The 26,630-nt window shown below is 44.3% G+C and overlaps 1 protein-coding gene across 1 annotated transcript; it reads right to left on the bottom strand.

The window, feature by feature from the left end:
• Nucleotides 1–465: 465 nt before the first annotated feature.
• On the bottom strand, nt 466–25,905 carry ATP6V0A4 (ATPase H+ transporting V0 subunit a4; the record flags this gene model as incomplete). Its single annotated transcript, XM_080623848.1, has 20 exons — nt 466–559; nt 1,639–1,810; nt 3,815–3,932; nt 4,910–5,044; nt 6,971–7,078; nt 8,663–8,879; nt 9,780–9,898; nt 11,675–11,768; nt 12,228–12,385; nt 12,695–12,834; nt 13,635–13,785; nt 14,195–14,407; nt 15,768–15,861; nt 20,353–20,435; nt 20,749–20,875; nt 22,390–22,481; nt 22,877–23,002; nt 24,328–24,425; nt 25,227–25,305; nt 25,789–25,905. 20 exons carry the CDS (start codon nt 25,903–25,905, stop codon nt 466–468), a joined length of 2,535 nt encoding a protein of 844 aa, XP_080479974.1.
• Nucleotides 25,906–26,630: the final 725 nt, after the last annotated feature.

Here is a 26,630-nt window from a genome sequence, read left to right as displayed (position 1 = left end):
CTGCAATCTTATAAGGGACTTAATTGTGTCATATGATCAACCACAGCTTGAAGCAACAGCCAAAACATATTTTCCTCTGAAAAAAATATGCCACAAAGACAAGGCAGCAAATGGAGCAAAACACATGCAAGTTGATTATTAATAACCAATTTAATTCAAAAGCTGCATCTCCTTTTTCCAACCAAACAGTAGGCAGCTGACCTGATCAAATGCTGAGGGCCAGGTACTTGGCAAAGACAGCAGTGGAGATACTTAGCCAAGGGTTCAGCCATCCTGGCTGAGGTAGTTCAGCTCTCAGCTGCTACAGCAGTATGTGTGAATGTAGCTAGGACATTTTCATCTACAGCTGCTCTTCTTTCAAGGGCTACATGCCGTTCTGTTTCATCCCATATACCATATCCAGTGGGTGAGCTACCACGAGAAAATAGAGCCTGATCTGAGAAGCAAAGCAGCAACGCACTGGATTCACTCTTCTGTGGTGCCACTGATGATGTACTTGAAGGAGAATGGAGAAAATTTGTACCCAGCTCCCACGTAGAACTTGTTCTGGAACTCCACCCTGGGGAGGAGCAGAGCAGGATGTCAGTGCGGCCCATAGGAAACGACCTGCTTTCAGCTGAGAGGCTGATACCCATGATACCCATGGGAAAAGGAAGACCACGAGAGATGGTGTCTCTAAGCCAGGAACATAGGCTCCTCCGGAGCCAGCAATGAGACAGAGGCAGTCCAGGGAGCAACCCAGCATGCATCAACTTGACTCTTAATCACTCAGCCTGAAAATGTCCTTTGTGAGGCCAGTCTGCTGGACCTTGCCTGCCCTCTGAACTGCTAGCAGCTCTGAGAACTGGGATCACTGCCTGCTGGTTGTACACACTGGTGGGAGACAAACATCTCCCCCTGCACAGTGACAAAACAACTGCACCACAGTTCACAGTGTTTGTGGTTTGTGATAGGATGTTATGTGGTGAAAAAGGCCACAGCTTGGGTGTTCAGGCATGATGCCAAGTTATGGTGCTGGTGAAGGGTGACTTGTTACATTGGTCTTGCTTTACATACTAGGTCTGATGGTGTGCCACACTGCTGTCCTTCTCTGGACTGACATCTAGTTAAGGCAGACACAAGCTAACTTGAAACTGGTTTGCCACAAAGCCAAAACAGGCTGGAGCTCAACCTGGGCTAATGGCACAAGTGCTGACCCAGGCTTACAGCTGGTTTTGCAGCCCCAGCTGAGCTCTTGCTGCTGTAGCTAGTCCCCAGCTGTCTTGTTTGATGGTAACCCTTGGTGGAATACACAGCCAGCAGTGCAGCTGTAGTACCTTCAGGCCTTATCACACAGGCCAAGGTGTTCTCAGTGTCTCTGCATGTTTACCAGGGCAGAAATGCAGGGTTGTCATTTGCCACATGTGCCCACAGCCATCACAGGCTCAGGAGGACAGGCAGGTTGCTCTGGGGAGCAGCTCAGAAATGAAGCAGGAACCTTCGATCTCCCTTTGGAGAACTCTCTCTTGCTTCATTTGGCAAAGGGGATTGATGTTCTAATGCTTAGACACACACAGCATGTCTAACACTGGCCAGTATGGCCACCTGTCCCTCCTAAAGACTGCTCCAAGAAAAGCTCTAGAAGACCTCATCACCTACCAGTGCAGACGCAATGCATGCAGAAAGGCTGAGAGCCCCTCCATGACCAGCAGGATGGCTACTGTCAGCACTGCAAATGCCGCAAAGATGATGAAGATGATGATAAGGCCAGCCCAGCTGCTGTTGCTTAACCCGCTGTGCATCACCATGCTCCAAAGGACCTCTGACAGTTCTGTAAAAGGAAATAAAGTGAAAACAGTGCTGAGCAACAGCTGTAGACACACAGAGCATACAGTCTGGAAGCTCACCCATGTTTCCCAGTTAGATGAGCTGGCCTAGGATAAAATGCACATGACAGTAACCACGTATGGCCATCCTGCCTCTCCATGATTACTGGGGAAGTGGGTGCAGATTGTTTTCCATTGCTCATCTTCACTGTGTTGGAAACTGATGGTGCTGTTTTGGCTTGGCTTTGCAGCACAAGTTAATGCAAGCACACTACCAAGACTGCCATTACCCTGACGTGATACAGTCATCAGTTTCATTTGCACCTCTTTAACATGGCAGATAGATAGCAGTATGTGGAATCTTCTAAGACTGCATGTTGCTAAATCCCAGTGAACCAATTGATATAGTCAATACATGTGTAGATTAGGTTACAAACTGTACTGATTGATGCTAGCTAAATCCCACAGGAAACAGTTAATTCCCATTTGTTCACCTCTCTTAGGTGCCATGGAGAAGCTGTGGTGGAAAACAAAAGGTAACTGGTTGATCACACCCAAGGTAAGGCATATTAGTGTTTAGATTGCTTGCATGCTCTTAAAGATTTTTTTTCCTGCACAGGTTTATATCAACCTGTATATGTGTGTGTGTATATATATATACACACACACACATATATATAAAATTCATGTACATATATGTGTGTATATATATATACATACACTGGTATATCTGATGTGTTCTGTCAGCTCAATAACATATTCCTAACTTAACTACTCCAGTCACTCAGGATAGATGCATGGCTGAGCATTCTTCCTCTTGCGATGCAGACAAAGCAAGGACTTAGCTCAGCTCTTCTCTATCCAGACGTTCCAGCCAGCAGTTCAGCCTTTCATTTTGCCAGTCATTGGTCCTTAAGCCACATTCAGATTCAATGACCTGTTACTTTAGGTGACAACAGATGCAAGGGATCCCTTGCAACCCCTGCCCTCAGGACAAAACCTGTCAATGCCAGTTTGTAAGGCTGGAAAGGAACGTGGTGGTTTCCCAGGCAGAATTCTGACATAACACATAGGACTGCCCTTAGCTAACCTTCTTAGTTGGTTTATTTTATTTTACTTAGATACCTGTTGTTCACGTAAAGCTAATGTGTATCAGCTTCTACTGGACTCCTACTAAGCTTATTTCTGTGCCTAGAACTATAGCTTATCCCTGTCAATCTATGATATGCCTCTTGTTTTTGTTTTCCTTAAGCATGTGCCCAATTCTTTAGGGCAGGCACAATTCCTAGCCAGAGGCAGTACAGCGGTATTAATAAAAAACATTTCAGAAAAATTAGGGTCATTCAAAAACCGAAGTTCCAGCCTGAGGCAATTTCTAGTCTTTGAGCATGATTTGTTTTTATCTTAAATCAAGGCAAAACACATTGAAATGCTGTACATTTCTCATGGATTGTGACGTTCTAGTAAATGCTGCTAGGAAAAATCCCAGTGAAAATGAAAAATTCCAGGAGCCCCTGAACCAAAATTTTTCTGATTTGCTGAACCCACTCGAAGTAACTATTTCAAGTCATTTTGACATCCATCTGCATACCCTAAGCCTACAGCAAGTGCCTCTAGGTCAAAGAAGATATAGTTCCCATACTTCATTTATCTCTATGGTCTGGACGACCCTTTTGGACTGCACCTCCCTAACCCTAACCATGCCACACACCATAAGGACTGTTCCAGAAGGGTGGTTACAGAACAGTGTGGGAAAGGGGCCCCAGCCAGTAAACAGAGTCAGGAACTGCCTGAAATATAGCTACCAGGGATCACCACTGAAAACTAGAGATGGTCACCGCAAAACTCTTGGATTGATCTGACCTAAAGCAAAACATTCTGACACGCAAACATCCACAAGGAGAACTTCGATTTCATGGAGAAATTCATGGCAGTAATCAAACACCGGAAGAAGCAGTGATCAAGATGGAGCTGCTGCTGAGGCCATCAGCAGGTAGTCAGTTACTCACGTGCATGGGCTAAGCTCAGTGCCCAGAGCCGCAAGTAGGATGCTGTGTTGGAGATGCAGCCAAGGCAGTATTCAATGGTATGGATAGCCTGGTGGACAAATATGTCTCCAAAATTGAACTGAAACAACATAAAACCAAACACTTTTAATTAGTTCTTAGTTCAAGGTTTCCTGGTTAACAGAGCAACACTACACCAAAAGATCTTCATTCTCCTCCCTTTTCCTTGCTATGACCTGAGCGGCACAATGGTATTTCCCAGGTAAAGAGACTGCTCTGAAAAGTTTCAGTTCTGTATGATCTTCCCATACACTATCTCCAGAGAAAGACAACTCCAGTGAAAAGCAAATGTTCAGAAAACAGCTCATATTCCAGTCTTACAACTTCAAATCTTTAGATGTCAATCCAACTGCTACCAGTCCTTGTGATTTGTTACAGAGACAGAAATTCTTATATGTAATAGGGGTGTTCAGACTGTCTACCTATTGGCATACCTGTTTGGGGAGATACCACCAAATAAGCATATCTTCTAAGACTGTGAAGATTCCTTGTCACTGGGAACAGTCAGCCATATCCACACTTGATATTGTCGGTACTCCCTACTACTACAGACACTTTAAGTCAATTTTTTAACTGTGTTGCTGCATACTGCAGAAGCCCTTGACAATATCTGCCAAAGGAAAACTTTTCTCCCTAGCCAACACTGCAGGCTGCCAACTTTTAAATGCTCCTTTGCAATTTGAAGAAAGGAAAGCGCACTGGCTCTTGGGGAAGGCTTGACCTTCTCTGGGTGTAATATGGAAGTGAAAGAATTGCCCCTAGTGAAACAAAGCTTGAGGTTTGTAAGAATGCCTGTCCTCACCAGGAAGCTTGAGGTTTGTAAGAATGCTTGACCTCGCATTCCTAAAGGAAAAATCAGAGGAATTCATTCTATGAAAATTCAAAGCTTACTCTGTTTGGAAACACAAACTGTTACAACAGTGTGTATTGGTATCTTGTTAAAAAGAAGGGCTGGCAACTCTGCAAAAGCCTTCTGCTTGATTTTGTGTCTTCTGCTATTGTGTCTGTCTGAATAATTTGCTGCCCACATTTTCTTACCTCTTCATCACCATCTTCATGTCCTCCATGGCCACCACTGTGTTCTTCATGGGAAGCTTTCTTGGAATGATTAGTCTCTGGGACATCTATCTCATTTTCACCTCCAGGGTTTTCTGAGACAGCTTGAGACTGAATCTTTCAGAAACAAAATGTAACGTGTCTTTTGTGTCATGCTACAGGTTGATACCAAAATGAAGCAGACCATGGCACAGAACTCCACCAATGGCCCCATGATGGGCAACATATAAAGGACTATATCACGAGCATGAGAAACATTTTAACAGCAGTCAGTCATCATGGACCACAGACACTGAGCACTCCTGCTGAATGGCTAATAATACTGAGATATTTTCCATCCTAGAGCATTTTCAGTGATTCCAACTAACTTGAAGCTAGTTTCTACTCTCACAATGCACCTTTTATATCCACCATTAGAAGATTTGTCACTTTAGTCAAATGAGAAAACTGAGGCACATTAAAACTGATGATCTCAATTAGATGGGTGCAAATCAAAGGAATTAGCATCAAGTGAAAGAGAAATGGAGCCTGAAAGGATCAGGTGACTTGGTGAAGGTCACACAGCTCCTGGGTTACAAACAGAAATGCAGTTCAGATCTCTTGATTCGTTTTAAACTGACAAAAAACTCATGACAACCCATCTTCTCTCCATAATGATTCTTTGCAGAGCTTTTCTAGAGGCCTAAACAACCTTATCTGAGCTTCTTTCCAGAAATGACAGCACAGCATAAGAACAGCCCTACTGTAACAGTCCTATTATACAGCATAACGAAACACAGACCTCACAGATTCTGTCAGGTTCTGTCCTGTCACTCCTTATAGCTTCCAGCAGGTTTCATGGGCAAGGTCTCACGATAACATATTGTTTCTTACTGCAGAGTAATCATTGTCACCCTCACTTTATCTTAGCTTTACCTGAATGTCAGCGTAAAGAACAGACTTTGTTGCAAACATACAAATCTGGGTAAATGTAAGATGTGATCAGACAGCTAATATATGAAAATTAGGAACAGAAATACAGGGGTATAATAGGAGGTGGAGAAAAGCTGTCAGACGTTGCTAGCACAAAAGCAGGCGATGGAGTCAGCCATGTCAAGCTTTCATCCAAATCCCAGAAGAATGACAAAATAAGAAATTACAGCTCAGAGGCAGGGTTGCAAAGGTCTCCCAGGGACCTGGCTTTCTGTTATAGGTCAGAAGTGACTGGGTTGGAAAAGGTCAGGCAGCACAACCAGCATCTTTTTCTTCAAATGGAAACATCTGTGCCCTATAAAAGGTACTCCAGGCACTAACTCCAGCTATAAAGAGAAGTAAATCCTGACAGACAAGTAAAGTCCTGCTAGCGTAATAAAGGAGAGAATTAATGAGCAACTGGAAAACTGCTGCTGCCGCAGTTAGGTGCTGAAGAGCTGGGTAAACCGCAGAGCCCATGGGAAAGAGGGCTCTGTTAATGTGAAGGCAATCACTTAGGGAAGAAAGCACCACTAGAAAGCACACCACAGCTTGTAAATAAAGCCTCTTCTCCAAGCAGCATTGATCTCTCCAAGGCCAGGAGTATCACAGATGCCCTGCTCCTACAGAGCAGCCAACCAGTGGTTAGTGGACTCACAACCTAGGTCCTTGCCCTGTCTTGGCTTTATCAGCATTCCAGTCTTTCTAAACCTTCTCTGGGTTTGGATATGATACTTGAAAGAATTCTGTGTCAGCTTAACTCCTCTCTCAACAAACAGAGTATGGTCTTGTGAGCAAAGCTCCTGCTTCCCTTTTAGATGGCTCAGCCAAATAATGCATACATATGCTTTTGGCACATGTGCTGTAAACCACAGTTTGAAATCACCAGAGAAACTCTGATATGGTCTAGGGTGAGGCATCCCTGCCCATGGCAGGGAGGTTAGAACTAGATGATGTTAAGGTCCTTTCCAACCCTGACTATTCTATGATTCTATGATATGATTCTACATCAGAGAAAAGCAAAATTAGACCTGTCTCCTCAGCTTTGCCTTTGGTATACTGAATCCCTCTTGCCTGATCCACATCCCTTACCATGCGCTGTGCTTTCTGGTGGTTGGCTCGGAGGATGAAAGGTTTAATTAGGAGCATCCAGGGAACAGCAATCAGAGCAAATATGACCAAGAAGCTCTGCACTTCTTTCTGAAAGAATAAACAATAAGGAGAGCAAAAAGTTGTTTTACTTCCTTTAACCAACGACATTTACAACTAGAAAACCGATTGTATAAATTGGCATTTTTTTTATACAACAGATAGATATACTCCCTGCATCGGTTGAGCCTCCTCTGCTTGTAAGGATATGAAAATGAATGTATACCATGTAAGGCTCCAGAAAGCACTGCCAGCTAGAGGTTGCTGGAGACTCAGAAAGGAAAGGCTTTCATGTTGGAAAGGGTTAATTTGTCAAAACCCAATGTTTCTGACGTGAACCTGGCTGTCCAGTGTCCCAAGTGAATGTCCTAACTGCTGGGTGAGCCAGTGAGTCTGCCTTGCTTTGATCAACTTAGAAATGCTGCAGTAAGAGCCAGGACATGCAAGTCTTTCCTTGGAAAGCAGGGAAACCAGGATATGCTCCATGTTTGCAATTCCAGAAGGAATTGAATCTCCAAAGCTTATGTTTGATAACACATTACCCTCATAATGTAAGGTGTTCTTGTTGCAGTGTGCTACCCCTCTCACTGTCCTAACATAAATGTACTTTAAGAGGGTACAAAAAAAACCCAAACAACAAAACCAGACCAAACTCACCCCAAACTACAACCCTTTGCATTATTTTAAAGCTGTCTCAGATCTCTGATCACTTTATGGTTGGTCTCATACAATCTTTGCATTCAGACTACCCAGGTGGATGGCACAGACAGTTACTGGTGGGGCAGTGGGATAGGAGTATGAGAAAAAAAGTACCATCTTGGAAAAGCTTTGGGTTGTTGCAAAGCAAAGTGTTATCTAAAGACTTTTTGATGGGTGGGAAAACTGTTTTCCTAAACTCTCCTGTGGCCTTTATGCAGTTACTTGGAACTGATCGGGGCTCTCTACTGCCTCACCTAAAACTGAACTCGTGTTGAAAAGCCAGTGTGAAACTGTATAGATGTAAATGCATGCATCTGGCTAGGGGTAGCATTTGGTTGCAGATTCTTCACTGATGCTGCTGATGTAAAATCAAGCAAGAAAAAAAGAATCCATGACCTGAGCAAATAAATACGGATGACTTTAAAAGAAGTTTTCTCTTAGGGGAGATTTCTTTTTTAAAGTGAACTCCCCAAAGGAGGTATTTCTGACAAAAAGTTGCCAGAAAATCCTTTAGCTACTTCTCTTTTTCAGGTGCAAATATAAGTTTTCAAGTTTTCCAAAGAAGTAGGAAATCATCAAGGTAAGGAAAAGCTTGCTTTGTCTCTAGTACTGTGCCCAGACTTCAGCACAGCATATCTGCAGTACCCAGCTTTGCATATCGAAACACTCTACTTTCCTTTTTTTCCCCAAAAGCATCTTAAATTGCATCATCATTCTTGTAAGGATGACACTAAGAATGAGGTTTCCTCTGCATCACTGATTGATAGTTTCACTGTCCTACCTGTCTACAAGGCCACCACAAACACCAGAGGAATAAACTTCTCTCACATGACTGGCAGTTGTGATTGAACTTCTGAGCCTGTTCCCCATCTCTATGCCCACTCTCCATACCACCCACTGCAAACCCAAAACCAGCTACAGTGGATTGATCCATACCTGATGTAGATATAATGGAGCATTTGAAGTGTCACTGTAGTTGAACAGAAACATATTGATGAAGTGGATGAGGATGCTTGGTGCACTCTGGGATGAGTGGACATCAAAATGACACCATTTGAAAATAATCATGAAGACCAGGTACCCAAAAAGAGAGACAATAAAAATCATCTCTGGAATGAACTGAAGTATAATGTTTATGTATTTCTTGAAGTAGCTGGAAAGAATCAAGAAAGATAACTGCAATTAATATAGTAGGTATTAATACAAGGTTGCACCCAAGTATGGCAGCACAGTACACTACTTAGTCCTTGGAAAATAACATAAGAAACATCCAACTATCACTATCTAAGAAAGAAGTCTGTAATTGCAGTCTTTATCAGTGAAAACCATTACTTAAATACAAAAGCTTTGTCATACTGATTCTCTTCTAGGTTTTTGTACTTTACCCATCAGTATCTCAGTACCTCAAAAGATTACTACATTGAAATAAAAGCTAATTTAAAAACACATGGCTAATTCACAAAGTCAAGCATTATACACTGAGGAAGTTAGAACGAGGTGCAGAATCAACTCTGTAGGGGCAGTCCTTCTCTCTGTCATCTGCAAACACTTTCCATCCTTCAAGGTCACTACACACCTTCCCACTTTGGAGGCTCTCAAGACAGTAGTGTCAGCTCCTGCACCTTATCACCATTTCTTTTATTTTTGTTGCAAAATACAAAGGCAGAGATACAGACATGCACACCCACAGATCCTGACCAAAGGCTCACTAAGCCAGGTGAAACCTGTACACACATACTGTGCAAATTTCAGTGTTGCAAGAATTATCGGTAGTGAGAGGTGAGATTGTTTTCAAGCTAGTGCACTTCAGTATTTCTGCAGGATCAAGAATATAAGAGAGAAAGTGAAAAAGAGAATTTATCCAAGAGAATATCTGCAATGAGACAGCTGTCCTTCTGGCCTTCAGACTCAGCACTGTACCAACAGTGATGTGGGTCAGTCAGTGCATGGGGCATTTCTGCTCTCACTGGGAAAAGGACAAAATTCAAATCATTGCTCTGAGATATGAGGCTTTCTCTGAATGAAGTACATCAGCTCAGTGAAACAAACTTACATGTGATTGAAGAGACTGAGTATCACCCCAAAAATCATGTGCACTATCCCTACGACAACTGACATCTTCATTTTGTAGGAGTTCAGGAAAGTCAGCTTGTTCGATGCAACATTCCAGATCTTTGGGGAAAGGAGCAGAGAGAGACAGAAAAACAAGATTTTCAGGTGTGTGATGAATGCCAGGTTTGTGAAAGTTGTTGCTTTGATAACACCAATTTATTCCTACCAGTTCTAGTATGAAGATAACAAGTGATGGAAATGTAGATGTGCCTTATAATGCTTTTCATGCTGCCAAGCTTCCCATCTAAAAGGTATAAAGTATTATCCTTGTTTTTCAGAGGAAATAACAGGGATTTAAAATTATGTAGTGACTTTGTTTCAGTCCTCCAGAAACCAATGCAAAGGTTGGTAGCAGAATCTAGATTTTTTTCAGTGTCATTCCTTGTCCTCAGGAAGAGTCATATATCCTTTAGCAAAGCTGGAAAGGGATGAGAAAATCCCTCCTGCTGCTGTGGAAATTTGTTCCACCTTCAACAGAGAAGAACCCAGGGCAAAGCATGGTCAAGCTTTCTGTTTGAAAGAAAAAAAACTCATTCCAACACTTTGACCATGGAGATCAGATTATCGTCTTCTTCTCTGCAGTAACTTTTCAGATGTGTTAGGACAGTAATAATACACCTCTTCTCAGTCCTTTTTTATGCTACAGAGCTCCAGGGCTGCTTCTCCTTTTTCCTAAAACTTCCTAGACCCCACAGTCTTCTGACCTCAGAGATGGTAAGCAGATACCCATTTTCAGACACTAAGTATAGTACCTCAACAGAATGAAGACAAAATCATTTGGGAGCCAAAATACTAGTTTATAAGCCTTTGTCCAACATGCTTTGCCTTTTCTTTAGCTATGGAAGAGACTGCCTACCCTACTCACCTCAGGGCCCCTCTTTATTTTCCAAGATACAGCTCAAACATGCTGTCAGGACTTGCAAAATGCAAAAAGCCATCTATCCTTCTGGGCAGATGACATAGGTACTTTCCACAGAGAGGGTCATGCAAAGGCTGGTGCTTTCCAGTCCACACCTTCCCAGCCAGCAATCGTCAGCAATTCTTCTCTCCCAGCCAGGGGTATCAGCCTCTCGAGCAGGCAACAGCCAGGGTCAAAATGGGGCTAGCCTAGGTTAACCTAAATTAAGGATGTGTCAGGGCAATGTACAGAAAATTCAGCTTCCTCTGTCAGGACTTGATTGCCTATGTCCTGGACACAGCGTTAGAGCTGGGTTTATGAAAAACTTACTACAAGGTCAATGTGTCTGCCAACCAGGGGAAGCCAGTATTTCTTTGTATGACCAAATGAAATGAGCATACATCCAGCAGAGCAGAGATGGCTAATATGAAGATTGAAACAGGAAAGCTTGATGTTAACAACTACATTTCAATACATAATAAAAACAGAATGGCAAGAAAAGGGAAATAGGACAGAGAGAAAAAAATGTGGACAAGTTGACAGATACTGGCATTTACTTCACACTTCATACAATAAATAAACTGCATGGAAATCAGGACTTTGCCTTCAGACTTGTGAGGTAGCTCTGGAATGGGTTAAATACTCGAGAAAGGAAACTGAGTCCAACAGTCTGGTAACAGGTCAGAGACTGCAGCACAAGACCACTTCCTGGCAAAATCAAAATTCATTCCTGCTTACCATTTTGCTGCTGCCTGTGCAAAATGGCCAGCAATATACATATATCCTTGACTGAAGCATCATGACTATGTAAAGAACAAGCAAAGAGCAAGAAGTGAAGAGCAGAGTTTCAGGAGACAGAGCAGGGAGCTACTGATGTACCTGATATGTAGAAACAGAACTGAAATACAAATTATTTTAGAGCAATTTAATTTAATTACCGGATCTATTCCAAATGGATATGGATTTCCAGAGTAGACTCCTGGGACTGCCGGATCCAGCTGCAGCACCGTATTGCCCAGAAGCACATCCTTGCTACAAGAGGAAAGGGAAATGACCTTTGCAGCTTAATCTCACCATATAAGCCTACAGTATATTTGTGAGATGTGCTGAGAGCTACCACATGATATCTGTCACTGACTCCAGCCTTTCTGTGAACTGTTATCCTGGGCTTGTGTGCATGTGTGTGTTTGCAAATGGGTCCTACACAATGACAGTCTCCATCACACTGATAATTCTCTATGCATTATTCCTGGACACCTGCAGATTTTTATGCACATCAGTGCCTGAACAAACAGGCATGTTCCCTGGGACTTTACATTTACATTTCAATTTCAATAGTGAGCTCGTTTGTGTGTGTCAGACAAAACCTCTGATTCATTCATGACTGCATCCACTCAGGGAGTTCTTCCCTTCCCCACACAGGCAGTCGCTATGTCTTTCTTTCAAAGTCTACGTGCTGCATTCAGTTCATTTTCACATTTAGCCACTTACTTCCAAGTGCTATTTTTAAACATGGGGATGATATGCCAGGAAGAGCCAAAGATGTTGAACGACTTGGAGAAGCAGTCATTGTAGATGAAGCCAGTGTACATGGAGAATATGCCCATGAGCAGGATCAGGTAGCGCCCACTAAAAAAGGTGTTCCAGATCTGCAGGAGGAGAAGGCAATGCCAGTCACCAAAGTACCTGCAGTCCCATCAAACAGTGGGCCTTAGCCAACAGGAGACATGACTGTACTGATCTATCAATATACAAAGATTCATAAGAAACTCCAGGTCCCTAAGGCCCATTCAGGTCTCTGTGTAGAAGGAGACAGAATTATTTGTCAAATCCCTGCCTCACAAGAATCTTTGAAGGATCTCCACTCATCCTTTGGGAGGCTGGATGCCTCCTTTATCAAATGTGGATGATGAGCCTTTTCCTACATTAATGGGGTGCACTAGCTCCCTGATACTCACCTCATTAGTGCTTTTCTGGGCCAGAAGGCTCTTTTCATTAATGACCATCCAGAGTGCGAAGCCCAGCATGACAGCGCCATGGCCACAATCCCCAAACATCACAGCAAACAAGAATGGGAAGGTAATGATAGTGTATGGAGCTGCAGGAAGGAAAAGACAAGAAGCTCAGCCCCTCCTAAATAAAAAGGCCTCAGCAGAGAAGCAGTCCACCCCATTTGCCTATTCCTCAGTGCAGCTGTCCTTAAGGGCCTCCATGATCCCTCCCCTACTTACCAGGTAGTCAGATCTAGTATAGAACTAGCTTTATCATCAGATCGTCAGTATGACCTGTATCTCCCTTGCAATTTTGGCTTTCATTTCTTGTCTCACCATAATAAAAACCATGCATAGACAACTGCATTCTGTTTTGTAACATAATGATGTACCTGAAGTTTACTATCATGTTTCTCAATCTTAGCCTCAACAATCTGAGTTCATCCAACCCTTCCCATGGCCCCCCATTTCTAGGTTTCTGTTCATTCTCAGTGGTATCTTTGAGATTCCCTACCATTATTTCATGCTTTTATCAGGTCCTTTAGAGCTTTTTTTGCCTCAGCATGATGAACTCAACTCATCATGCTGAGGCAAAATATTATACTTGCCTTGTGAATTTAGGTCTTTTCCTCAGAGGTGCTACCTCACCTTTTGTTCCCCATCCTGTATTTGTGTTATCATTTTGTAGTTATTATTTCTGCCACAATCAATCACTGAAGACCGGAGGCCAAATTCTTTGCCTGAGAAAATACATGCCTATGCACCAAACAGTATCACTTTTTGCCAGCAGAAAATATCATTCAGATATCTCAATCACCAATGAATGAATGCTTTAGGATAGTGACAGAGCTCAAAGGCTTTACTTTAGCTCTAGCAATTCAGGTGCATGTAGATGAGTGTTTCTCACCTGGGTTAATTTCTCTGTAGTTGCCCACACCATATGCATCCACAATGTTCTGAAATCCTGCTGTGAACTTGTTGGTCCTGTTGAAGGTGGGTGGTGCCAGCCTGGTTTGTATAGCAGTAAGGATAGGAGCAATAGTAGAGCCACTGCGCTCCTGCAAATCCGGTGACAAGGACAAACGCAGTCAGGGTGGCTAGCAGAGAAGAATCAGCCCTGCAGCACTACAGTTTGTGTCCAAACACATGCAGGCAGCAACACAAAAGCTGGGCTCAAGAGTGTTATACCTCAACCCTTTTTCTAATATCCAGATTTTTCCATATTCTGTGCTATTGATTTGTTCAGGGAAAGCTGCCAGCACTGCTGACTCATGAGTCAATCACAAACCTGCTAAGATTTAATGCTGACCTTAAACTCCCTAAGGCCAAGCAGTCATGCAACAACCTCTACTTTAATTAAAACAGAAAAGGGAGCACAGCATTAGGGTAACAAAGAGAAGTCTGTACATACGGTCAACATATAAACTTTGGGTGAGATTTCAGGGACCCAAAATGTTGGTCTCTTACCATTCCCTGCTGGAGAGCTCTTTTTATCCGGCTAGCATCAGTCACCGGGAACCAGATCTCTGCAATGACGCACTGCTGGGTGACGTCAATGTTACAGCAATTCAGGATGTGGTAGACAGCCTTTATTTTCTTCACCTTGATCCTCCAGGACCACAAGTTTTCTGCTGCCTCATGCAGAAGTCGCTGGCGATGAGACTTGGTTTGGTCTATCACCTGTAGGCACAACACAGTCAGCGCTCGAGACAGGACAGGCATAGGCAGCATGATCTATGCAGCCGTTATTTGGGGAAGGCAGTTGGAAGAGGGCTGTGGAAAGGGAATGATTTGTATGAATGTGGGGAGTATCCTGGAGGACAGCGTGTGCAGGTCTGAACACAGAAGCGCTTGACACCAGGTGCACAATGCTGTTTACTAAGGACTTTCCCTGCATGGTCTCAAGCCTCTGTAAATGTAGAAGAGATCATTGGGAGTTACTGAGCTGTGGGACTGGCCATGCACTCCCATCCTGCCATCTCCTGCGAGCAGCTCTGTGTCATTAACTTGGGGCACATCACATCCATGAGTGTCCCTGCATCTGCCAGAGCTAAAGCTTATGGCCCTGGTGGAACCTCCATGCATGATGTCTCCACCACAACTCTGCTGAATAAATGAGTGATGGAAATAGTGTTATTTATAGACCCGTGTGGTCTACAAGCTCTGGAGAAACCTGGCTGCCCACGATGCTCAGAAGCGAAAGTCAGTTTGGAAGCAGTCAGTCATGGGTGTTCACAAGAGGGGTGACAGCAGGATGTCAACTGCCAGATGGGCCACCTCAGGCAAAAAGGGTTTCCATTTCCTCTGATCTTGGGATCCACTGACTGACATGTGAGACAATACAAAGGTTACAGGCAGAAGTCCCTCCCAAATGCGTGAATTCCTAGTACACTATGTTGATATACAAGCTAGCGAGTACCCATAACAACTGAACTTGTCATTTTCAGCCCTGTGTTAAATGTTGGAATAAAGAGGTTGGATACTTGTACTTCTATAACAGCAGTACTGGCTTTCTACTGCTAGTGTGACAAGCACCCCAAGATTTCCTCAGTAAAGAAAACCTAATTTAAACATAAAAGAAATCCTTAGAGTACTACAGTTGTGACCAAACAACTTTGTGAGCCGCTGTAAGATCTAGATGAAACCACTTTGGATCATGTGCAATTTGGTTACAATACCTACAGCCTGCTGATGACCTTAAATCCCATCTTGTAGTCCCATATCATAAAGTCTAAACCTCTGACCTCTGCATGGCCAACAGCAGCAAGTAGTTTTTGGGTCCCTCAGATGGAAGGCAGTCCTGCAGCAGCTCCCGGGGGATATAAATAGGCAGTGCAGAGCACAAGCACTGGTCTCCACAACCAGTGGGAGGCCCACTCCTGGGCTGATGGCTTCATGCCCAGCTGCCAGCCAGCTCTTCACAGCCAGCTCCCAAACCAAGCCTGGTATCTGTCCATGGCCACAGAGTGTCAGACAGGACGAATGTCTGGGCAGGTCCCACTTGCAGGATTCAGACCCCGGTAAAACTGCTGCCACTTACTGTGTTTAAATCCTCGATCCTTGTGTTGACTTCATCAAGCATTTCTCGGCGCTCAGTGACAGACTCCGGACAGGGATAGACCGTGGCATGAAATCTAGCCTCAGTAAGAGAGAAGTGAGAAACACCATTTATTTGACTGAGTTTTCTTCCTCTGGACGTTTTTCAGCTCAATTGATGGGGAAACCATGTTTTAATGGGGCACTTTATTCCTTATCCAGGACCGTATTCTTCTTACATAATACAAAGCTGTGTCTGGTCTCCCAGAAAGGTCAAAAAAGGTACATTAATCTCTTCATAAGAAAAACGATCCTTTTGCTTGTTCTAGCTGAAAAAACAGTCTCTGTCTCAGGTGTTACAAGTTACATGATACTATATACAGCGGTCAGCACCTCCCTCATGTCCACAAGCTGCTTGAGCAGCACAGAGCCACAGAAAAACCCACCGTGGCAAAGGCAGCTCCTTTAACACAGTAGCCAACAGATGTCCCTCTTGCACTGACGCTGGAAAAATACCTCGTCCCTGTCTCTGCACTACCGTATCCCAGTCACTGGGAGAAGGCATCTGCTGAGCTACTGCTGCACAGCAAGAAAACACTGCCTGCCTGCAGGCTGTGGAAGTGAAGAACTGCCAAAAAAAGGTAGAAAATGAAAAGAAAAACAAAAAGACTGTATTTCCAGGGTGAAAAAAAAAGCAGGATGATTGTACAGCCAGCTCTTGAATTCTGGTCCATCTGTTTGGCTAGACAGCTTGGGAGCAAGGGAATGATGGGTGAGAGCAGTAGCTTTTATGTCAGCTCAGATGTGGCCAGGCCCGTAGAAATGCTTTTATAAGCCTATCCCTAAGGCTGTATTTGGGAGATTCATAGAATCTCCCAGAATCATAGAATAGTTAGGGTAGGAAAGGACCTTATCATCTAGTTCCAACCCCCCTGCCATGGGCAGGGACACCTCACACTAAACCATGTCACCCAAGGCTCTGTCTGATTCAGCTGTTTTGTTTAGGATGGTATAATTTGGGCTTCTAATACGTGAGTGAAGGTCTTAACCCCATGCAGGTGTTGTATCCTGCTTCATCTATAATATGCAATATGACTTTCTCTAGTACAACTACAAGTCATACCTGTGTAAAGGTGCTTACACTAGTACAGCAAAATGCGATATTGTAATGCCATTATGTGAACCCAATACAGCCAATTAGAAATAAGTTGCATGTCTTTCTGAAAGGCGTACAGCTACCTGTTCTGCCTGCAAAACAAGTCCCAGAGTATACTTCATGCATGACGAGCAGGCACAAGGAGTTCCCACTGGGACATTGCAGATCACAAGGTGTGCTGCTTCCAGGTTCTGTGCCTACCAGCTTTAATGGAACTGAGGTGCTACAGTAACTAAAATAGCAGAGATCCCTCAGCTTTTTCCTAGTCAGTTTGTTCAGCAATGTGTAGTGCCTTGTGCCAGCCCTGCCACTTCAAGGGCATTGTAAATATCGTCCTTCAATATTGGCTCAACAGGTTTGCAGGAAGAGATCTTACTCCTCTGTACAGGGTGGAGATCTTCTGCCCACCTAAGGCAGCACACCTCTACCGTCCTGCAGTGGACTTATGCTGAGTTAGGGTTGCTGAAAGGCTGCCTTTCTGCATGTGAGATGAATTAAAAGAAGATGTCACAAGGTCATTGGGGTCTATCCCTGTTTAAGAGACAAAAATGTACATGCTCTGTGTACAGATAAGCATAATGTTCTGGCTTTGTCTGATCACAGAATATATCACCACCTGCTTTACAAAATCTGTTCCAGCACACACACAAGTGAGGACAGTTGCAAATTGAACAAAACATGCTGCAGTTTCCTAGAGATCAGCACAGAGCCATGTTCAACAACAGCACGTGCTCTTCTGCTAAACTTCCCTTTCCAGAATTGAATCTCTCCTCACTCAACACCTGATATTCGTTTCCAAAGGTTATTCACCCTACCTAATTATTTCCATCTTCTTATTCTTCACAGCTCTTAGTTAATTTTTAATAAGGATTTTTAATCAAACTTGAAAGCTTATTCCTCCATGCTGTACAGTTCCCCCATTTCCAATAACGTTATTGCAGCACTGTTGCTTTGATGTTTTAACAGCCATTTTGCATACTGAGTATCAGCTTTGCCCTAATGGCACAGACATCTCTGAAAGCTCCGGGAGAATTCAGCAGGGAATCCTTACATTGATAAACCCAGTTTAGTATTCACATTAGCACTGAGGCAGCCACAAGAAAAGGAGGAAGAGAAAAATTCCTACATGTTCCTCTTCCCTGCTCCCTCTACACCTTCCACTAATAAATTTGTGCATGGACTTAATGCTCATGAAATTGGCAGACTAATGTTACCAATTAGAGTCAAGTAGGGACTACAAACGTAACCTGAGGCACACTGCTCTGCAAACAAATCTTAGCCTGCCTTGCAGGAGACTGGCTTATACCAGTCCCATGATTTTTGCAGGGTATTTACTTGTCATGAATGATGACTTAGTGCTAAGCAGAAATGTCCTGCTGGGGCTGGAATGACAGTGCCATCTGCTTTAGGTACAGTTAACCCTGCCTTAAAGATGGACGAGACCAAAATAACTTTGCTTGTGTTCCAGGGATGGCTGATGGCTCACAGAGCACGAAAGAAGAATCACGGGATTAATACATTTAAAAAACTGCCACTCAGCAAAACATTCCTATATACATGCATATTAACAAGCAAAAGATTTGAAAGGGAGGAAGAAAAAACATAGAAGATGACTTCAAGGGTAGCCTGATTACCTGGCAATAAACAAAAAACTAGTGCACTAGCACTGCAAAGGATATCCTGTGAATTTGTCTTAGGTAGGTATGTTTTCCTTCAGTTACAAGAGGCTGAGAGAAACTAGTCCAAGTTCCTCTCTATGAACCTACCACCACATCCATACTGGTAACTTACGACAACTTTGCACATCGTGGCCCATCCTTCAGGCATCTGCTCATGCTCTCAGCTGCACCCTGCTGCAGAAGGTCGTGCCTCCGGCTTGGATGATTCTGGGTTCAATCAATACTGAAAATGCTGACAGGAATTGCATTGCCTGTTCTTTTACTCCCTTCCCAGTTAAAAAAAAAAAAAAAAAATTTGATGCTTTCAATTGCAGAGAATTTAAATTGCTGCAGGGGAAGAAAATGAAAAATAAAATCCTCCAAAATGCAGCACCTGCAGCATTCTGTGGGCAACCTGTCAGCTCTAAATGTATGGCCTGACAACTTGCAAGGCTATCAGCACAGGGGCAGATGCAATGGGAAATGATCACCACCAGCAACTGCCTATGAGTGCAGAAGGAGAGAAGGGTACTGAACAGCATCTAAAAAGCAGGTAAAGAAATGGGCCATAGGCAGGAAACTGTAATCCAGAAGGAGAATGAGACTTATTGAAAGCTCAAAGACCACTGGCAGCACCAGCCGCAGACTGATCCTGCACAGTGGTGATGGCAGAACTCCCTCCATGTCTGAGGTTCAGGATCAGAAATGAGTGACTGAGAGCTGGGAGTCTTCCCCAAGCTGGCCATGCTCCCATGGCTGCTTCAAAGAGAGAGATGCCCACCTCAGGAGGGCTGAATTGCTCTCAGAATGAGCATTGCCCTTCACTGCCTTTAGATAGCGTCTTGGAGGGCCCCCATTTCTAACGCAGGAATTGCTAATAGTTTAGCCCCCAGGGATCTGTCGCTTCATGGGACTGAACTCAGCTATCCCAGCTGGATTAACTGATCTTCCTCCTTTTACTCTGATTAAATGCAGGATGCAAGGAAAGACCTGCCTTAAGTGCACAGGTCGGGTAAGAGCAATTGCTCACCCCCTCCCTGTGACCTTCGGCAGCCCACAGGCACTTGGCTGACACCACTTGTCCAAGGGGACATACCTGAAATGGATTTGGTGACAACAGGCAGATCCCTTCGTCAAATCTGATTTACACTGCAGCAAAGCCCATTGGTCATCAGTGTTATGAAAGAGTAACAAAACATTCAACCTGAATTATCTTTTCAAGATGCTTAACAGGGTGGAAACAAGTCAGGTTGTATGAAGCTTTCATTTCTTTCCTGGGCTCTGTCTCTGATTACACAGATATTGCTCAAATGCCTTGGGAAAGGACTGAATAAACTACAGCATCCTCTTTTTCATGATGGAATGCAGGAAAGTTGAGAACAGGTTGGGGATTACCATCTTCCCAGTGCCCAAGTTAGGGCCCCTGGTTTTCAGGGGAAGGATGCTGAGTATTTCTTAAAAACCAGGCCCCTTTAAGATATCCTAAGTTAAAAACCTAATGAGTGAAGCTTGAAGACCTTTAAGTCACTTTGGAAAATTTAGGACATCAATTTCCAAGTGCCAAGGTGATGTATACCTTTCATAATTAGGAGCAGCAGAGCTGAGGAACAGAAGGAAGCTCAGTGGCAGAGCTGACTGCTGGAGAGCTGGAGATCTGGAGAGCTGATTTTCAGCTCCAAAATCAGCCATCCTGAGCTGACAGGTAAATACCTCCACGGGAGTCTCTGCCATGGATGTACTTACTTGCCTCTGCCTTGCCCACAGACCTGCCTTACCCGTCACAAATCTTCTTGACTTTTTGCTTAAGCTGCTCTCCTTGATAGAAGATAATGAACACATTCTTCTTCACCTCTTCTCTCTGCAACACAATTCAAGCAGAATTTGACACTATCAAGAGTGAAGGGTCTCCGTAACACAGCCACCTTGCTAGGGTTCACAAGCATCTTAACCAGGCACGGAAAATAAGCGTCAATAATGGCAAAAAGTGAAAGCAACGTCAAAGAAACTTATTCCATCCTCAAACCTTCCCGCCTTTGTTCTATAGGCGCCTTCAGACACCCAGCTCTGGTGAGGCAGCTGGTGCTGCAGCACAGCCAGGGCACCAGTTTGGTTCCTGCAGGTCACAGGCATGCATGAGGAGCAGCATGAAGCAGTAACAGGTTGGCACCTACTGTCACAGGGTCTTCCAGGGCGGTATCCATTTCGGTGTACCTCAGGTAGACATTTCCCCTGCAGGCTCGCCACAGTAAACGCTCGAAGTGTACCATCCTTTCCCTCCTTATTACCCCTGCGGTGAATCTGAGCAGAGTTAAAAGATAAATAAATTACAAGACCATTCTAAGTCTTTTAGGACCTGTAGCACAAATGATTTTACAGTCTCTTGTTTTCTAGTCCATGATAAAAACATAAAAAGGACATGGAACTGTTGGAACAAGTCCAGAGGAGGGCCACGAGGATGATCAGGGGACTGGAGCACCTCCCATATGAAGATAGGCTGAGAAAGTTGGGGCTGTTCAGCCTGGAGAAGAGAAGGCTGCGTGGAGACCTCACAGCAGCCTTCCAGTATCTGAAGGGGGCCTACAAGGATGCTGGGGATGGACGGTTCATCAGGGACTGTAGTGACAGGACAAGGGGTAACGGGTTCAAACTTAAACAGGGGAAGTTTAGATTGGATGTAAGGAAGAAATTCTTTACTGTGAGGGTGGTGAGGCACTGGAATGGGTTGCCCAGGGAGGCTGTGAGTGCTCCATCCTTGGCGGTGTTCAAGGCCAGGTTGGATGAGGCCTTGGGTGGCAGGGTTTAGTGTGAGGTGTCCCTGCCCATGGCAGGGGGGTAGGTCCTTCCCAACCCTAACTATTCTATGATTCTATAGCCATGGTGCTGGTATAGGCACTACTAGGAAAGAAGTCCCTGCTCAAGCCTGGCTCTTGTCTCCATCTGCTGACTTTATCCTGCTGTTCTTTCTTTTAAACATTCTGAGTCCTCTCCAGACCAACAGAAAAAGAAGAGATGAGACAATCCTAGCTAGAAATGGAGGAACAGATTGAGCCTTAAAGTCACGCAGAGAGTGCTTGAATGACAGAGGAAGAAGGCAGCTATTCTGAAGTGGTGGTTTATCTTTACTCCCTCCTGTTTTGCTTTTCCCAGAAAGCACTAGACTGCACCTTTGCAGCATGACATGCTGGTATACACCCACCAAGGCAAGCCCTCTGCAGGCATATGTTTGCTTATAAGAGTTGAACAGGACTTCAAAATAGCAGCATGAGCAGATTAAAAACACTAGCCTGGAGGATCACTATCAGCAACTTTCACCACACCTAGCTGATGTATACACAAGGGAAAGCTGTTTGAGTCTATGCTGTTCACTGAATTACCATTAGCAATACGCACAGTGGTGTTTCTACTCCCTTATCTCTCACCCTCTGTGTCTCACTGCTTTTTGTCACAGACAAAGCCCACTGCAAGCAACCCTACAGCTTTCTGTGTGGTTAGACATCATCCCTAAGAAGCAGGATGGTAGCCAGATGCGTGTATCCAGAAGCCACAGGTGAGATGTCAATTTTCAGTCAATACCTACGAGGGGATCACTGGAACTGGTGGAATGAAAGTCCATTTGTCCCACTGATCCATAACTTGACCATAGTTTTAATGATAACTTTGGAGGACAGTCGCTCTTTCATCTTCATTAAACAGCTACGCTGAAGAGGCTGGTAAGCAACCTCTGCTAAAAAGCCTAAGGAAGTGTACCAGTGTCAGAGCAATGACGTGCAGGTGGGAAGCCTGCCCAGGCTGGGGCCATCATCAATACACACCCCAGCTTGGCAGCTGCAGCAGGAGTGCTTTTCAGCTCCAGCAGTCCAGATGTGTCTTCACTGAAGAAATCATCTGGCAGATTGGTTTCTGCCTGGAAAACATTAGTTTAAAAAAAAAACAACATTCAGCATTTCCAGCTTGAAAACTCTTTCACGTTTTTCTCCTGACATTTTCTCCCCAAAGTTAGCTTTCCACAGAGATTTAGACCAAAGGAAAAAAAATAGGTGAATTTTATCTTAGCAACTGAAAAGCATAAATGCAGTTTTCAAAGAGATCTGGGAACCAATTTCTTGAGCCCCATTGACTCACAGAGCAATGCAGGCTCCAAAGTGACTGAGGTGCTTTTGCAAACATATCTTACTGGCTTGTGGTAAAGTCTGATGGGTTTTGACTAAAACTCAGTAACAGCAACACGTGCCAAACAAAAATATCAATACTTTTAGGAACCTTCCACATCTCTGTTAGAGGAGCAAGGAGGCCTCTCACCTCAAAGAAGTCCTGAGTTTTTTTCAGCAGATGTTTGAGCTCCATCAGCTCAAGGAAGTTCTGCTTCAGTGTTTGCTGGTTCTGGTTGGCTTCCAACAGCTCAGCTTCAAATTTCTCCAGCACCGTCTGTTTAAGGTCCAAGCATATCCATAAAAACTTTGAAGGAGACCAATGCTTTAGCTAATACCATCTCTCAAACAGATGGTTGGGGTTTTTTTTCAGGAGGGAATACAGAAATGTTCAATGAGCAATCTTGTTTTTAATAAACACTGTGTTTGTAGGAAGATATTCATAAATGCCTCATTTTCCCATTGCCACATTCCCTGCTGGGTGCTTTGTTTTTCTCTGGCATTAAAGTTCTGACTCGCCTGACCAAAGAACAGACAGGTAAGTGGGTGCATGGTGTAAGGGTATTGGCCTGTCTGGGCATCTCTGTGGTTCCCGCAGGACATCTCAGATTCCAGGTGGACTGGATGTCACACCTACAGAACAGGCTGACTACAGAAGCAGCCTACGTGCAGTCATTAGCTTAGCTTCATAGCTATCAGACAAAAATTAGGTGAGGATGAACATTCTAGGTGGGTCTAGAAACATATCAGGCAACCACCTTGCTCATGAAGCTGAAGCCCTTGGAAAGCATGGTATTTCTTTCTAGTCATGAACATGTACAGCATTTAAAAATTACCCTGTCAGTAACCTTAGCTTCGAACTGAGCTAAAATAAACCATCCCTTGCACAACCAAAAGCAAGGCCTCAATATCACTATATCACAACCATACTCCTACTAAGACAGCCCTGAGGTTTTTATGCAATGAAGCTGGTTTTAACATCAGCTTACCAAGTCCCAGTATTTAAAGGGTGGCTACAAGGAAGATGGAGACTCCCTTTTTACAAGGAGTCACATGGAAAAGAGGAGGAGTAATGGATACAAGTTACTCCAGAGGGGATTCTAGTTGGACACAAGAGGGAAATTTTTCACAATCTCCCCAGGGAAGCAGTGGATTCCCCAGCATTGGACATTTCTAAGATTAGGCTGTACAGGATGCTGGAACATCTAGTCTAGGTCATGCTTTGCCAAGAAAGGTTGGACCTTTGAGGTCCCTTCCAACCTGGTATTCTATGATTCATCACCCCAAAAACCTTCTTATTCTCTCCTACAGGGTGATGGGGGCATTCTGTGATAGTGATACCTTTCCACTAATATGTGGGACCTGAAGGATGTTTCACAGAGGATGGTAAAAAGACTGGGATCCTTTAGGAACATATGGTGGGACCAGGCTTAACCTAACGGCTGAGGCAGCAACTTGGGGAACACTCCCACAGGCAGGGAGAGCTGTGCCAGCCTCAGCCACCAGATGCTTTCTTGCAGGGGAGGGCTGAATCAAACACATCACAGACATCCTGGTGCACATCCCGTTCTCTCTCTCCTTGGTCTGCTCCAAATTCTGTACCTCCATATCAATCATCTCCCGAGGCAGAGGGGTCTCTGGGTACTTTTCTAGTTTGACCATCTCAATACTGTCTCCCTCAATGTGATTTTCCAGAAAACCTGCAAGGAAAGGACACAGAAGTGTCTATACAGAGTTGTCCCCGCTGCATCATCCTGGTCATCAGCTCCTGCTAATGCCCCTGTCAGGACTAAGGCATCACATGGAGGTGTGACACGGGGGAGCGATATACAAGGGCCATCATCCAAATGCATATATGCAGCCATCAAGAATTGGACACCTGGCAGCATCCTTCCTCAGAGAGAACTCCATTTCTCCTGAAGTCATGGTAGGTGGAGCCCTGAGCCCCAGAACCTACAGCCAGCATGGAACCCCCTTGCTTGGGCTAGTGAATAAGGCACACAGCAAAGTCAGGTTTCATTCCTCTCTCTAACAATGGCAAGTGCTATCACAGTGGCTATAGCACTGGTGGGGAAGTGGAGAACTCACAGAACACATGTCCATGGGACAGCAGACACCACAAGCATTGCTGGTTAGGCTTTAAGGATTTATTCTCAGGCTGAAGCCCTTGGCCACAGGAGGCATTTGTACACTGGTGTAACAGTCAGGTTATCTGGATTAGCCTCCTGCCCAGCCCCAGATTTATCCTGTGATTTTATATAAGCTGATTAACCTCATTTCAATTCAGTTAACCATTTTCAAAACAGGAGCTGCAATTTATTGCCCATATGGGGTGAAGTGGTAATTAGCTGACGCATGCAAAACATTTGCGGGGGCTCAGATGAAAACATCACCATTTCGCCACTAATTCTGCTCCAGAGTGTGAGAGCACTTAACAAAGAAATAAATCCCACACCACCAGTTGGCAGAAAGCCGGTTGCATTTGACAAGCCTTTACTTACGCATGATCCTCTCCAAGGATTCACACCTTCTCACTTCATTCACAAACTTTCTCTGGAAGCTGTTGACATTCACATTCAGCTAAAAACAGGAGGGAAAACCAAGCCTGGAGGCTGCACACTGCCACACTCATTTTTAACATCAGAAGAGAATGAACGCCTTTGGTGCAGCCAGCTAACACCGCTGCATCTAATAGACACTCAGTGACAGGGCAATCCCTTGGGTTTCCCTTATGGCCAAGGACATTGTGGCTGATTTCTACCAAGCCTTGCTGTGACAGGAAGTGTCTGAGATGGACTTTTATGGACAGACCCCCTGCTTTCTGGTGGTGGAAGGAATCGTCTTAATGTTGTGTAGAGGGTGCAAAGCACTGGATGGGTACTCAGGGATAGGTCAGGTCTCAGCATGGTGATTTGCTTTCAGATCAGCTTTTGGGAAGTTCCACTATTGCCAAGGGCTTTTTGACCACCCTGCAGGTTCACCTTCCCCAACTCCTTTGAGGTAAGGATAAGCACACCCCAGGGCATATCTCCCACAGCTCAGCACTGGCTAGGTACTACTCACATCTCTGAACTGGACTAGACCCAGCTCCCCGAGCTCAGCCACACAGCAGTAGGCAGCCTCCACCTGCAGGAAGAGCTGCATCAGGTTCATCTCCTCACTCCGGAAGACTGAGGCCATTTTGCCTGCTCTCCTCCAACCTGGGTGTCTGTGGGGGCCTTGACAGCAGCAGCACAGTCTTCCTTACCTAGGGAGGTACCAGAAGGTGAAAAACGCTGCAAGAACACTGTGATCACTGAGTCAAGGTGCTGGAAGCTAACCCAGTGCTACCCATTGTGTCCTTCAAAAGGTTTCTTTACCTCCTAAAAGCCTCCTCAAACCCACATGAGGCTTCATCCCACCAGAGCAGTGATGGATGCTTAAGTATGTATGTGACACAGGGAAAGAGGGGAGCCTCTGATCCTCTAGGACAGACGATGAGCAAATACCCTGCCCTGTCCTCTGCCAGACCAAAGATGCTTCACGCCACTGCACTTTGGGCCTTTATTTGGGTTTTGGACACTGAGCTTATGAAAAACCTGGTTTCAACTTGTCTTCCACAACACAGAGAAGAAAAATCATTAATTTCACCTTGCAATTAGATGGGTGAAAGAGGCCTGACTGGTTTTTATCACTTTCATTGGGAGTGTGAACACAGCATTGCAAACACATTTGGAACATGTTACATGGGTACAGGGAGAAGAGGAGACAATTTTATTTACATTAAAACAAACTTTCAAATTTAAAAAGCATTTTCTCCCCATAAAGGACGGTTTTCAAAATGATATATGCATTTCACAAAAGATCCTTTTGTCATACGCTTTTTATTATTGACTTTCAATAACCTGAACATACAAATTGCCTTT

The sequence above is a fragment of the Psittacula echo genome (genome assembly GCF_963264785.1).
Source record: "Psittacula echo genome assembly, chromosome: 1".
In the NCBI taxonomy this organism is placed as follows: domain Eukaryota; kingdom Metazoa; phylum Chordata; class Aves; order Psittaciformes; family Psittacidae; genus Psittacula; species Psittacula echo.
Note: the sequence above shows the minus strand (reverse complement) of the source record. Positions and strands in the feature narration are given on the sequence as shown.